The sequence below is a fragment of the Giraffa tippelskirchi genome, chromosome 9, assembly GCF_054371585.1.
Source record: "Giraffa tippelskirchi isolate mGirTip1 chromosome 9, T2T-mGirTip1v1.2.pri, whole genome shotgun sequence".
In the NCBI taxonomy this organism is placed as follows: Eukaryota; Metazoa; Chordata; class Mammalia; order Artiodactyla; family Giraffidae; genus Giraffa; species Giraffa tippelskirchi.
Window position 1 is genome coordinate 40,707,805 of NC_137283.1, and position 15,240 is coordinate 40,723,044.

At 39.2% G+C, this 15,240-nt stretch overlaps 2 protein-coding genes across 33 annotated transcripts in view; one reads left to right on the forward strand and one right to left on the reverse strand.

Annotated features, from left to right (window-relative positions):
* The window catches only part of LOC145519833 (uncharacterized), a 176,335-nt gene extending 169,915 nt beyond the window's left edge, over window positions 1–6,420 (reverse strand). Inside the window, exon 1 of the mRNA XM_081524726.1 lies at window positions 6,356–6,420. The gene's annotated coding sequence lies outside the window, so the exon portion shown is untranslated. The remainder of the gene's footprint in view (window positions 1–6,355) is intronic.
* Window positions 6,421–6,552: 132 nt separating this feature from the next.
* The window catches only part of CFAP20DC (CFAP20 domain containing), a 282,051-nt gene continuing 273,363 nt past the window's right edge, over window positions 6,553–15,240 (forward strand). For all 32 annotated transcript variants that reach the window (XR_014063942.1, XR_014063947.1, XR_014063945.1 and 29 more), the window contains exons 1-3: window positions 6,553–6,964; window positions 9,923–10,012; window positions 12,463–12,556. Coding sequence is in view for 16 of the 32 variants with exons in the window: in XM_081524564.1 (XP_081380690.1) it covers window positions 6,944–6,964; window positions 9,923–10,012; window positions 12,463–12,556 (205 nt within the window). In the remaining 16 variants the exon portion in view is untranslated. The remainder of the gene's footprint in view (window positions 6,965–9,922; window positions 10,013–12,462; window positions 12,557–15,240) is intronic.

The following is a 15,240-nucleotide window of genomic DNA, read 5'->3' on the forward strand; positions in this document are numbered from 1 at the left end:
TTTTTTTTGGAGAAAACTTACACTCCTCAAAAACTTTCCCACACTGCACCTTCCTAAAAAAAAATTCACTATTCTCAAATCAAAAATGAAACACATGACTATGACTCATATAGCATTAATTTTTTTGAACTTGCTTGAAACTACAAAACAGGCACAATTTTAAAATTATTTTAGTAACTTGGCATTAACATCATTCATAAAGTTAGTTCATAATGTGGAATAAAATAACTCCCCAACTACTAAACATTTCTAGATTCAGTTCAGTTCAGTTCAGTTCAGTCGCTCAGTCGTGTCTCTTTGCGACCCCATGAATTGCAGCACGTCAGGCCTCTCTGTCCATCACCAACTCCTGGAGTCCACCCAAACCCATGTCCATCGAGTCGGTTATGCCATCCAACCATCTCATCCTTTGTCGTCCCCTTCTCCTTCCGCCCCCAATCCTACCCAGCATTAGGGTCTTTTCCAATGAGTCAACCCTTCGCATGAGGTGGCCAAAGTATTGGAGCTTCAGCTTCAACATCAGACCTTCCAATGAACACCCAGGATTGATCTCTTTTAGGATGGATTGACTGGATCTCCTTGCAGTCCAAGGGACTCTCAAGAGTCTTCTCCAACACCACAGTTCAAAAGCATCAATTCTGCGGCGCTCAGCTTTCTTCACCGTCCAACTCTCACATCCATACATGACCACTGGAAAAACCATAGCCTTGACTAGACGGACTTTTGTTGGCAAAGTAATGTCTCTGCTTTTAAATATGCTATCTAGGTTGGCCATAACCTTCCTTCCAAGGAGTAAGCGTCTTTTAATTTCATGGCTGCAGTCACCATCAGCAGTGATTTTGGAGCCCAAAAAAATAAAGTCTGACAGTGTTTCCACTGTTTCCCCATCTGTTTCCTATGAAGTGATGGGACCAGATGCCATGATCTTAGTTTTCTGAACGTTGAGCTTTAAGCCAACTTTTTCACTCTCCTCCTTCACCTTCATCAAGAGGCTCTTTAGTTCTTCTTCACTTTCTGTCATAAGGGTGGTGTCATCCGCGTATCTGAGGTTATTGATATTTCTCCCGGCAATCTTGATTCCAGCTTGTGTTTCTTCCAGCCCAGCATTTCTCATGATGTACTCTGCATATAAGTTAAATAAGCAGGGTGACAATATACAGCCTTGACGTACTCCTTTTCCTATTTGGAACCAGTCTGTTGTTCCATGTCCAATTCTAACTCTTGCTTCCTGACCTACATACAGGTTTCTCAAGAGACAGGTCAGATGGTCTGGTATTCCCATCTCTTTCAGAATTTTCCACAGTTTATTGTGATCCACACAGTCAAAGGCTTTGGCATAGTGCATAGCAAAAAAAAATTCTGATCATCAAATCAGTATCATTTTTCCTTCCCATTACACCAAATAATTTGATTGTGAACTGCAACCAAAATATAAACTTCAAATATACTGTGGCAAATACTACACTTTCTTAGTTCAAAAGAATACTATCTCTTGTCAAATTAATAACCATATCATCTAACTTGAATGACTACATTGACATATAAAGCCTCTGCCACCCTTTAAAACTGCTTCTAGTCTATTCCAGTTTGAATATCATCCAATATACTTTAATAATATTAACACATTACCAAATTACTTTCTTTGTAGAACAAAGACAAGCACTTTAAAGCTTGTAAAGTGACTAATTCTTAATGTTGTCAAATTAAGTTAGGTGATTTAATGCAATTACTAATTGTACCAGCTTCTTTAAAAATTGTAGCAATTAGAGAAACAGTTTCACTGCCATTTATAATGTACATAAATAACTTGGCTGAAGCAAAATGCTTTGAGCAGGCTGGGGTTTTTTTCAGGGTTTGAGGGTGGGGGTGGGTGGGTGGGTGGCGCTTAATTCTAGTAGCCATTCTTGAAGTCATAGCCAAATCCAAGTTTTTAGTCACAGCTTGCATTCATACAAATCAAACTAAAGCATTTGATATTATAAAATTAAATCTCTCCCTATCTCTGGTTTTGAGTTCATATTGTTAAAGTAGGGCACAGGCTTATATTTGCTTTATAGCCACCAATGTCAGTATTAAGGTTAGTTCTCACCATAGAGAAAACAATTTTGATCTAAGTCGGGTTGCCTTCTGAGTTTTCCAATGCCTGGACAGGCCCTACAGCACACTTGATAACAAAAATCCAACTATAAGTCTCCTGAACTTGTTATGACTTAGGAGGGTTAGGAGATGATCCAAATCCTGGACAGCTGGGCCTTGGACAATCCTTTGTCTCAAGAAAATAAGGAGATTGTTAAGTAAATTTTACTGTTTTTTTTCCAGCATTAAATTGAATAAATAGGTGATCTTAAAAATACATGAGTAATAAGACATTGATACACTGTGGTTAATCTCTTCAATTCTGTAACTAGTTTCTCTATCAATACACTGAAGTTGGGCTTTCCAGGTGGCCCTAGTGGTCAAGAATCTGCCTGCTAATGCACAAGAAGCAAGGAGATGCAAGAGAAGCGGATTCAATCCCTGAATGGGGAAGATGCCCTGGAGTAGCAAATTCAAGCCCACTCCAGTACTCTTGCCTTGAAAATTCCATGGACAGAGGAGCCTGGAGGACTACTGTTCCTGGTGGGCTACGAAAAAGAGTTGGACACAACTGAGCACAAAGCAAATCTAATTAAGATTATTAATTATGCTATTAACTAAATATGTTTTCAATTGCTTTCTTCATGTTTTCTCAGCACAAAAACTATGGCTGTCTTTTAAGAGTATATTCGCCTTTCATTTCCTCCCACTTTCATTCAGTCATTCATTCAATTACTATTTTGTTATACCAAGTATATGGTTGGAGTAGTATACCAAGCACTAGGGAGGGATTCAAGGGTAAAAAAACAAAAAACAAGCAAATGAAAACAGACATGGTACCTGGCCTCTTGAAATCTACAGTCCATTAGAGATAGCCAATATTACAAACACATATAAAATTTCAACAATGATTTCAATAATGCTAAGAGCTAAGATGCTATGCTATGCTATGCTAAGTCGCTTCAGTTGTGTCCGACTCTGTGCGACCCCATAGACAGCAGCTCACAGGGCTCCGCTGTCCCTAGGATTCTCCAGGCAAGAATACTGGAGTGGGTTGCCATTTCTTTCTCCAGTGCATGAAAGGGAAAAGTGAAACTGAAGTCGCTCAGTCGTGTCCGACTCTTAGCGACCCCATGGACTGTAGCCTACCAGGCTCCTCCGTCCATGGGATTTTCCAGGCAAGAGTACTGGAGTGGGGTGCCATTGCCTTCTCCAAGATGCTATGAGAACTTGTAAATAGGGGGATCTGAACAATTCAGGGATATCAGAGGAGTACCTTAAAAAGAGATGCTTGATGTAAACTCTGCAGGATTAGTAGGACTTAACCAAAGAAAACAAATTCATACTTAAATTGAAGAAAGAAGGGAAAACCACTAGACCAGTCAGGTATGACCTAAATCAAATCCCTTATGATTATACAGTGGAAGTGAGAAATAGATTCAAGGGATTAGATCTGATAGAGTGCTTGAAGAACTATGGACAGAGGTTTGTGACATTTACAGCAGGCAGGGATCAAGACTATCCCGAAGAAAAAGAAATGCAAAAAGGCAAAATGGTAATCTGAGGAGGCCTTACAAATAGCTGTGAATAGAAAAGAAGTGAAAGGCAAAGGAGAAAAGGAAAGACATACCCATTTGAATGCAGAGTTCCAAAGAACAGCAACGAGAGATAAGAAAGCCTTCCTCAGCAATCAATGCAAAGAAATAGAGGAAAACAATAGAATAGGAAAGACTAGAGATCTCTTCAAGGGAACATTTCATGCAAAGATGGGCTCAATAAAGGATAGAAATGGTATGGACCTAACAGAAGCAGAAGAGATTAAGAAGAGGTGGCAAGAATACACACAAGAACTATACAAAAAAGATCTTCATGACCCAGATAATCATGATGGTGTGATCACTCACCTAGAGCCAGACATCCTAGAATGTGAAGTCAAGTGGGCCTTAGGAAGAATCACTATGAACAAAGCTAGTGGAGGTGATGGAATTCCATTTGAGCTATTTCAAATCCTGAAAGATGATGCTGTGAAAGTGCTGCACTCAATATGCCAGCAAATCTGGAAAACTAAGCAGTGGCCACAGGACTGGAAAATGTCAGTTTTCATTCCAATCCCTAAGAAAGGTAATGCCAAAGAATGCTCAAACTACCACACAATTGCACTCATCTCACATGCTAGTCAAGTAATGCTCAAAATTCTCCAAGTCAGGCTTCAACAGTACGTGATCTGTGAATGTCCAAATGTGCAAGCTGGTTTTAGAAAAGGCAGAGGAACCAGAGATCAAATTGCCAATATCCGCTGGATCATCGAAAAAGCAAGAGAGTTCCAGAAAAACATCTATTTCTGCTTTATTGACTATGCCAAAGCCTTTGACTGTGTGGACCACAGCAAACTCTGGCAAATTCTTAAAGAGATGGGACTACCAGACCACCTGACCTGCCCTTGAGAAATCTGTATGCAGGTCAGGAAGCAACAGTTAGTGCTGGACAGGGAACAAGCCTGGTTCCAAATCGGGAAAGGAGCAGGTCAAGGCTGCATATTGTCACCCTGCTTATGTAAGTTATATGCAGAGTACATCATGAGAAATGCTGGGCTGGAAGAAGCACAAGCTGGAATCAAGATGGCCAGGAGAAATATCAATAACTTCATATATGCAGATGATACAACCCTTATGGCAGAAAGTGAAGAAGAACTGAAGAGCCTCTTGATGAAAGTGAAAGAGAGTGAAAAAGTTGGCTTAAAACTCAACATTCAGAGAACTAAGAACATGGCATCATTTCATGGCAAATAGATGGGGAAATAGTGAAAACAGTGAGAGACTTTATTTTGGGGGGCTCCAAAATCACTGCAGATGGTGACTGCAGCCATGAAATTAAAAGACGCGTGCTCCTTGGAAGAAAAGCTATGGCCAAACTAGACAGCATATTAAAAAGCAGAGGCATTACTTTGCCAGCAAATGTCCATCTCCAGTAGTCATGTATGGATATGAGAGTTGTACTATAAAGAAAGCTGAGCGCCAAAGAATTGATGCTTTTGAACTGTGGTGTTGGAGAAGACTCTTGAGAGTCCCTTGGACTGCAAAGAGATCCAACAAGTCCATCCTAAAGAAAGTCAGTCCTGAATATTCATTGGAAGGACTGATGCTGAAGCTTAAATGCCAATACTTTGGCCACCTGATGCGAAGAACTGACTCATGGGAAAAGACCCTGATGCTGGGAAAGATTGAGGGCAAGAGGAGAAGGGGAAGCCAGAGGATGAGATGGTTGGATGGCATCACTTACTCGATGGACATGAGTTTGAGTAAACTCCAGCAATTGGTGATGGACAGGGAGGTCTGGCGTGCTGTAGTCCATGGGGTCGCAAAGAGTCGGACACAACTGACAGAGTGAACTGAACTGAACTGACATTAATACTGACATTGGGGACTTTGTTGGCGATTCAGTGGTTAAGAAGCCACCTTGCAATGCAGGGGTCACAGACTCAATTCCTCCTGGGGAAACTAAGACCCCACATGTATGCTGTGTGCTCAGTAGTGTCCAAATCTTTCGTGACCCCCATGTAGCCTGCCGGGCTCCTCTGGCCATGGAATTTTCCAGGCAAGACTACTGGAGTGGGTTGCTGTTTCCTACTCCAGGGGATCTTCCCAACCCAGGAATAGAACCTGTGTCTCTTCCATTTACTGCATCGGCAGACATATTCTTTACCACTTGGTCACCTGGGAAGCTAATATTCCACAGGCCTAGAGCAACTAAACCCAAGCACTGCAACTAGGAGCCTTCCGGTCACAACTACTGGAGCATAAGCGGGGCAAGGAAGATCCCCTGTGCTGCTAGTAAGACCCGACACAGCCAAATAAATAAACAAGCTATTTAAAACAGGAGAGAGCGAGAAGGTACTTTTTTTAAAGCTTACACTTTAAGAGTGTTTCCAACACAGAACCAAACTTACGCCAGCGCCTGCCTCATGTCTTTATTATTTGGAGCAAAAAAAAAACCAACCTTGGCTTTTTGAAGCGTGCAGTGACCTTGAGTAAATACTCTTACCTCCTTCGACCTTTTGAAGCAATGAAAGGGTCTGGCGACCCCAGCACTGACTGAAGCCACGTTTAGAAACCTGGTTTCACGATTCCATGACTCTTTACTTCAGCAACTTATGACTAGTCAGTGTTTACAAGGAGGAGAGACCAAGTCGACATGATATGTTTTCTAGAAAAGTCCAGCATTTGTGGTAGTTGTTAAGCCAGGTTAAGCTTCACTTATCTTTGCAGACACAAGTCACTACCTGAGAGAGAGAGTGTCAGGTTGGACATTCCACCCTTTCGGCGGGGGACCCTCGGTTGCCTGGGCAACGCCTACGTCATTCTTAGTCTCACGTGTCCCTTGGCGTGACGCTCAAACGGCGCCACGCGCTGGCGCCTACTGGGAACCAATGGGCGCGGTCGGAAGGTCAGTCCTTCTCGGCCCCGCCCTTTTCCGAGAGGATTCGGGGGCGGGACGGCGGCGGGAACGCGCCCGCCTTTCCCGGGCTAGCGGGCGGGCGTTTGTCTGAGGCTCGGCGTCTAGGCGTCCCGTCACGTAGGTTACGCACACACATCGTCCCCGGCTTCCGCCGGGATCTCCCCCAGGCAGCAGTGGCTTCACAGACCCGGGCACCCTGGAGGCAGGGCCGCGATGCTTCGGGTCGCGCGTCTGAGGTGGAGCTGACTAAGGGCTGAGAAGAGCCTGGGAATCGCGACGGAGCACGAAGCCCTTCCTTTGCCGTCGGGCCACGGGCTTCCCGCCCTTCCGCCGACTTCCAGCCGTCTATGTCAAGCTATTTTTCTGGAAGCCCTGAACTCCGTGCCCCTCAAGCCCTGGGCCCCCGGCGGGAATGTTCAAAAATGAGTACCAGGTAACCCGAAACGGCTGTCCATCCTGTCTAGTTTCTCCTCTCGGGTGAGGTAGCTCACGTTCTGGTGACAACGCTCAGCCACCCCACTCCCTACCCCATATCCCCAAATAATACTGTCTTTTTAGGGGTAAGAAGGAATTACTGGGTAAGTGCTCTTGACCCTCCTCCCCCACCAAAAAAAAAAAAAGGCAACTAACGTGTGGGGATATGATTTGATGTTTGTTCACTCAACAGTTCCGTTCTTCTCAAGGTGTAGGGATGCCTGTGTTTGTGACTGAAATGCAGTCTTAAACCCTCAACCAGACCTTCTGGATCAGAAACTTGAGGACAGGACCTGTGAACCTTGAGTTTTACCAATTTTGAGGCACTCGGGTAACTCGGACGCTATTTGGAAGAGAGTAAAGATGTGAATGCATGAATGGGTTAAGCCCAGAAAGAACATATGCCTCTTGGCCATGTGCTATATTCTCCCCCCGCCCCCCCCCAAAACTGGGGGTCAGTGATTCTCAAACATGCGGTACTTTAAGATTATTTGGAGTATGTGTGAAAATACGAATTTCCTGATCCTCACCTTCAAATAGAGTGAATCAGAATCTCTGTCGATGGAATAGTTAATTTACCTTCATAGAACCTTTCTGCAGTTGATTCAGACGCAGGTGGTCCAGATAACACACTGAAGGAACTGCTTCTGGGTCTTCTTCAGTCACCTTGCCTACCCTAGATAGTCTCCAAAGCTCTCCAGCTTTCCTCACCTCACTGGGCATCTCCCTGCTCTTCCTTGGCTCCAGTCTTCTGCCCTCCTACCTGTACCTGAGTTTACATTCTCCATGTGTCTGCCATTTTAGTACTGCTGTTACGAACAAATTTGTCCCTGTGCTGGAACAGTCCTCTACTGGTCACCTCTCTGTTGCTTTTATTTTTTGGCTGCGGTGGGTGAGCACAGAGCTCCTTAGTAACAGTAATGATTATTCCAAAAAAGGGCAAATTGAATAGTACTGGGTCAATTAAAAAAGCTTGAACTTGGAGAGGGAGTGATTCTTATTTTAAGAATTCCTTTAAGATTTTTTATATATTTAATACAATTTGAAGATCTATATGTACAAAAAAGAAGTATTTCTATAGACATGCTAAATGTTTCCTACTGTGATCCCGAGAATGTGGAGGAACAGACTCACATAAAATCACAAAACACATTACTGAATGTCCATAAGCCTTAATTATAAAAGAGAGGCATTATAAATGATTGTCTCTAAGGAAGAGTTTACTGAAAGAAACTGAAAACCTGAGAGTAAATATGATTTTCTTTTATGGCCTGTTAATTTATAAGCAGCGCATGAGCAAATGTCTGATTTTCGTAGTGTCTAGGCTGTCTAGTGCGCAGGCTCAGTAGTTGCCGCAGGACAGCTTAGTTTCCCAACCTGAGGTAGAACTGGTGCCCCCTGCGTTGGAAGCAGAGACCCTTGGACCGTCAAGGAAGTCCCCACGCTTCCTTGTTTGCTTTTCACCATATATATACTACCTGCCTTCTTATGAGTCTCCTCAGAGTGTTCCGCAGTTCTCTTTCTTCTATTACATTTGATGTCATTAAATGTGTTAGAACAATTTTAGAGAGTTTCTTTCACTTAATATAGGTAAAATATATATTGTTATATAAAAACTTGTGTCCACTGTGGGAAACAGGCTATAGCAGAAAGGAATGGGCATGGGGGAAGATATATTTTTCTGTCTCTTCAGGTGTATGGATTTTTCTCTTAAAAAAAAAAAAAAACTTCCTCAAATTTAAAATTCATAGTGAAATATGCCCAGACTTCAGAAGCTATAGTAATTCTTTTCCTCAGTTTGCACATAACAGTGCCTCAAGAAGACATTAAATGTCTCAGCTTCAAGTGATTATATGTTAAAACGCAGAAGCAAAAATATCTTTGTATTATTGAGAAAAATTAAAAGCTGAACACGTTATGAAAATCAGACAGTTGCTTATGTGCTGCTTATAAATTAACAGGCTATAAAAGAAATCATATTTACTCTCAGGTTTTCAGTTTTTTTCAGTAAACTTCCTTAGAGACAATCATTTATAATGCCTCTCTTTTATAATTAAAGCTTATGGACATTCAGTAATGGATTTCATGATTTTATGTGAGCATGTCCCTCCATGTTCTCAGGATTACAGTAGGGAACATTTAGCATGTCTATAGAAATAATTCTCTTTTTTTGTATATATTTTGTAGATCACCAAATTGTGTTAAATATATTAAAAAATCTTATAGGCATTCTTAAAGTAAGAATCACTCCCTCTCCAAGTTCAAGCTTTTTTTAATTGACCCAGTACTATTCAATTTGCCCTTTTTTGGAATAATCATTAATAATCATTAGTAATAGTCATTACTAATGAGCTCTGTGCAAGGTACTGAATGTGATGGTTTATGTTTACTGTCTTATGTAATCTGACAGCCCATTTTACAGAAGGAGAATCAAGAGGTCAAGTAACTCCAAGGTCAGTTAATAAATGGAAGAACTGGCATTGGAACTGAGGTTAGTGTGACTAAAAAGCTCATAGCCAGAGATGATTATCCAATTTGATTAGCCTTGCCTGAGAGTTAGTTTTGACCCTTTAGTGTGTGTTGAATAAAATATTTTATGTGCATGAACTATATACGTGAAGTAAATGAATCTTACACTGAGAGATTATAAAGTTTGTTTAGGTTGAAACTTATTTAATGTTTGCTTTCAAAAAAAATTTCTTAAACTATTAACTTGAGGTGACTTGAATCAGAACAGTTGTTGCTTAGATACACTCAAGATATAAAGGAATAATAACAAGGATAATGTTTCCTCTCAGATCTACTTTACTGACAGATTCCCAGAACAGTGGTTATAGACTATGTGGTAGATAATATCTCCTCCTTCTTAGCATTGTCTTTCACTGTAATTTTAATTTTTTTTTTTTTTTCGCCCTAGGGAGGTGCATTTGTTGAAATCTTTAGTGCCCAGGGAAAAAATCCTGGAGCAAAATGGAAGATCCTTGGCAGTCCATCTGTGATTTGGAAAGTAAGTGTTAGAAATTAAAGCCAGCTAAATCCGGGAAAGAAATGAGATTAAAGATTATAACAAAAAGGGCTTGGTAAGGTTTCAGAACTGGTTTACCTGTTCATTCACTTCAAAACCCTTTCATGACTACTGACTACAGCCCTTTGAGATACCCCTCCCCATCGAAGGCTTTGGCACACAGCTCATAACCCTTCTCTACGTGTCAAGTCCTGCTGTTATTTTAGGTGACTTCAGTAACTGTGAGGAAAATCTTCAATCCCTGGGCTTCTCATTTTCTTGATTTCTTCAACTCTAATGACCTCCTCCACTCTACTTCAGTACTGTTTCTCTCTGTCACACTTTGTACCTTATCACCGAAAACTGCATGGCCTCTGAAATTACTGAGACCTTGAGTCTAGTCTTTGATTTTTAATGTTGCTTCCCTCGTTACTCTCACTCTATTTGTTTTTCAACCTAATTGTGACTATTAGGCCATTGACCGTTCTATTTTTTTCTCAGTGTTTAGATTGATTTGCTTACTTACCTACTTACTCACTCACTTGTCTGTCTTCACTTTCTTTTTCTCTCCAGCCCAGAATCCATGGTCCAAAATTTCAGTCACTTCCCAGTCAAGACCTTGAATGCCCTGCTCCTTCTCCTTTCATCATGCCTGCCTAGCAAATGCCAACCGTTTCTGAATTCCTGATCACATCTCTTTCCTGTGTCTGCATGTGGGTTTCACAATACCTTTGGAGAAAATATCTATAGTCTTTCAGGTTGATAATGCTGTGAATTAAGTATGAACAGCCCAAGAACCTAATCTTGTTCTCCTAGTCTCTAAAATGATTCTTTCTGTAGTATCTTTCAGGTTTCCAGCCATAAACTCCTTACCCCCATCCCCAACCCACACCCAAGACAGGCCCTCCTCATTCATTTACCAGAAGACTTCACCCCCCATTTCACAGGGAAAACCAATAACATCAGGTAGGAACTACCTCAACCTCTTGGCCACCAGAACTAAAAACCCATATCCTTCCCTGTCTTTTTCTCTTTCTCTTCTCTCTTGTACAGTTGAGAGAAAAATATCTTTCTACAGACTTTATTCTATGGATAGTTTTTTAAACTACTATTAATTGAGTGCTTACTGTTTGCCAGCCATAGGATTGAGCACATTACATGTTATATAGTCTGTACAATAACCTTGTATCTCATAAAGTACACTTATGCTTATCTTATAGGCATGATAAGATTAAGTGACTTGCTCAAAATTTTATAGCTTTTACTATGAATGAAAGTAAATTGGTGCTGTGGGGGTATAGAGCAGAGAGGTTAGGAAAGGCTCCCCTGAGGAAATGATATTTGATCTCTAGCTAACTAGGCACCAGATGGATCTGGTAGAGAGATAAACGTTTCAGGCAATGAGAAAAGCAGGTATAAAGTCCTTGCTTTGGAGAGAACTTTTAAGAAACTGCTGGAAGGCTGGAGGCTAGGATGCAGAGTGGAGGAGAGTCTGAGGCAAGAGATGAAGTTAGGAAAACTGGGCAGGGTCTGGATTACACAAGAGTTTATGTTCATGTTCAAGATTTTGATAAGCTGTTGAAAGGTTTTAGTGTATGCCCAACATGTGTGCAGATGAAATAAATAATGCACTCTATGTTCATTGCAAATACATGAGAGATGTTATTGTGATAAATATAATATTTAAATGTTACTTAATCCTTAGCAACCATTGGTTACAATGTATTTTTAAAACATGTACCAAAAGGAAGAGGATCTATGAAAGGTTTCTTTGTAAAAAAGGAGTCTTTGTATTTAAAGACTGGAAATTTGCTCCAAAATTAAAAAATAATAATAACCATTTGCATTAATACTTTGATAGAAATTGGATTCTCGTGTATAATAAGTTTTTCATTTCTAGGTGTGTTTTGTTTCTGTTTGTTTTTTAGATAACCTTCCTTAGTTGTAACACTTTAATTTGTACTGATTTTAAGTAAATGATGTGTGGAACATCACATTGGAGGAACGGTAAAATAAGGCACTGATTAATTCTATATGAGCCATGGCTTGAAACCAAGGAGCTTCCAGACTAGACACAACATAATTTAGATGGTTTATTGTACTGTTAACAGAGAGCGATGTTCAGCCTGTGCTATTAGACAGAAATACATTGATTATAGGAGGGGAAGAATACCTGGACTCTGGAAACTCTAAATTAGTAACTTGGGGATCCCTGACGTTGGAAAACTTATTATTTGGAGGAAGAGTGTCTTGATATAGAAGAGAATTTGCCAAGTAGCTAAGTGTGGCTTCTATATTGCAATTCCCGGCAAGTCTTAGCAGCATCATTAAGACCTGGGCCTATTTTTAAGTCATTTGAGTGTGGGGCTTTTTGTATGGGCTTGCTACTTCAGTTTTATAATAAAAGTCAAATAAAACACACAATTACCACTCTGTTCAATTTTGTTCTGTAGGAATTTGATAAAGAAGTTAAAAGTTTTGTGTTTGTACTGGAAGGCAGCAGCCAAACAAATAAAATTCAGTTACCAAAGGAGAATAAGCAAATCCGTAAGTAAGATTTTTAACATTGAAGCTTAACATCTGATGCTTAAAGTGAAACTTTTAAGTCTCATAAACAGTCATGTAAGTTTGGCTTTTACTGGCATCTGTTGATGTATAGTGATAAGATTTTTTTTTTTAATTTAAAGAGTAACTTTATACCGGGCTTTTGAAAAGAGATTCTGCTTCATTGTTTATTAGAAATTTCCTTCCATTTTAAAGAAGATTTAGAAGATAATTTAACCTTCTAAATTACAAAATATGTATAAGATTATTTCATTAGAATAGTAATGATGTTTATTAAGCACTTACTGTGTGCTAATGACTTTCTAAGCATTTCATTTTTTTAATTCTTTTAATCCTGACAATAAGTCTTTTATGGATGAACACACTAAGGTTGATTCCTCATCAAGAGATCAGGTAGTTAAGGCTATACTTTGAAATAAACTCATAAGTTCTTATAGTGAATTAATTTTTGAGGAAAAATATATGTGAAGTACTATATAAGGCTTACTTAGTAATATATCAACTTATATACCTTTAGAAATATTCATATCTAATAAGTAAAGATATGAGTATGTGATTTAACAAAAAACCCCAAAATAGATTTCAATTCTTATCTGTTCTGGGAATTGGGAACAGTGGTTTAAAGCAGAAGGAACCCTGAGCAATCACCTAAATTTATGATCAGAAGCCCAATTGTCGGCCAAACTAGGGTTAAAATTCAATGCTTTGCCACAAAATTAGGCTCTGCATACCCTGATGTGATTTAAGCAATATGAATTATCAAAATGATTAACCATATTTTCATTAACTTTGTCCTATCTATTGTGTTTTAACCAATGTAGCTAATCAGTTATTTTTTACATTCAGTATTTACTTCTTCTTTCATTAAGAACATTTATTGAATACCTATTGTGTACCATGAACTGTGAAAAGACCTAGTCTTGGTATCTGATTTTCTCATTTTAATCCTGTTTTCTAAACCTTTACAGACTCTGTGTTTTATCTACTATTTCAAGCTACTGCATGCATATTTTAGATTTCTAAGACATAAATCAAGCCATAGAAATTATAGTTGGAAGATGATCTATTTTAAAATGGTGTCTTTCTGAATAAAATAAAAAACAACTTCAAAGAGAAGGGATAGTCATTGTTAAAATAATTGTTATTAGTTTATTACCATTTTAAAACCATGATTTCCTCATAGTTTGCATTTTTAATAGAGTTTTTTTTAATTTCTCCATAAATTTGTACTGATAAATAGGGTGAATTGAGATAAGCCATGGAAACATGTCTGAAAATGTAGGTTATTTTTTAACAGGAAACATGGACCGTCTGTTTTAAGACTATTGACTGTAAAATGAACACATCTGATATTCAGGAACATGACTTTGCACTAAACCAATTTTAGTTCTTTTTTATTTATTATTGTTGGCCTCTACATCCATGTGATGCCTTCAGCATCCCGTGATGATGTTATTGACAAAATGAAATCACTTCTAGTAACCTTTCTCAGTTGGCCCTGAGAAAGATTTCTCCTCTAACAAAGGCTAAGTGATTAAAGACAAGATCTCCTTTCCTACTTTTATCTATTTTTTTAAGAAATAAAACCAATTTAATGTGTTATAACTGATTTTTAAAAATGGAAAGATGATAGTTTTAATTGGAAGAAAGAAAAATCTTTTAATGTATTTCTTATACAATGTCCTGCAATTAAAAATTAATCTGGCTTTTCTGTAGCGTGTGCAGCCCTGTAACAAATGAAGCAGTTTATATAGTCTGCCCTGTACTAATGCCTTTGAGATTAATTATTTGAAATTTTTGATAATAGCAACTTATAATTATATTCACTTCTATAAAATGACCTATGTGAAGTTGTTATGGTTAAATTTAAATTTAATGGCATGCTTTGAATAAAGAATTGACTTTAAGTTAAAGATGCTAAATAAAGTTCAATTACCATTTTGTATTCCTGTGTTAAGAGTAAAACCCACTTTATTTTTGCCAACTTGACATTAGACACTTCATATGTATTTCCTACTGTGTTAAGTACCTATGAAGGAATTTTAATAATGAAATTCAGTATTTTTAAATTTTAATTTTAAATAGTAATATTCTGAATTATAGTTGAGCATCTCTGAATATGTCAAAGTTTTTTTTTTAACTCTATATATTATCAAATAAAGGAAGGTGTGATTATCAGATTGTGTATTTCACCATGACAGAGCTCTTGCATCATCTACTTTGTGCCCCTAACTTAGTGTATCACATATAGTTGGTATTCAGTAATTTTGTTAAACTTCTCATACTAAGAAGCTGTAACAATTTAGGTTATGATTTCTAATGGTAAGCATTTGGCCTTGATACTGAAACTTGTTTATCATTGCTGCTGCTGCTAAGTCGCTTCAGTCGTGTCTGACTCTGTGCGACCCCATAGACGGCAGCCCACCAGGCTCCCCCATCCCTGGGATTCTCCAGGCAAGAATACTGGAGTGGGTTGCCATTTCCTTCTCCAGTGCATGGAAGTGAAAAGTGAAAGTGAAGTCGCTCAGTCGTGTCCGACTCTTCGAGACCCCATGGACTGCAGTCTACCAGGCTCCTCCATCCATGGGATCTTCCAGGCAAGAGTACTGGAATGGGGTGTCATTGCCTTCTCCTGTATATCATTAGCTAGTTAAATAAGCCCATGT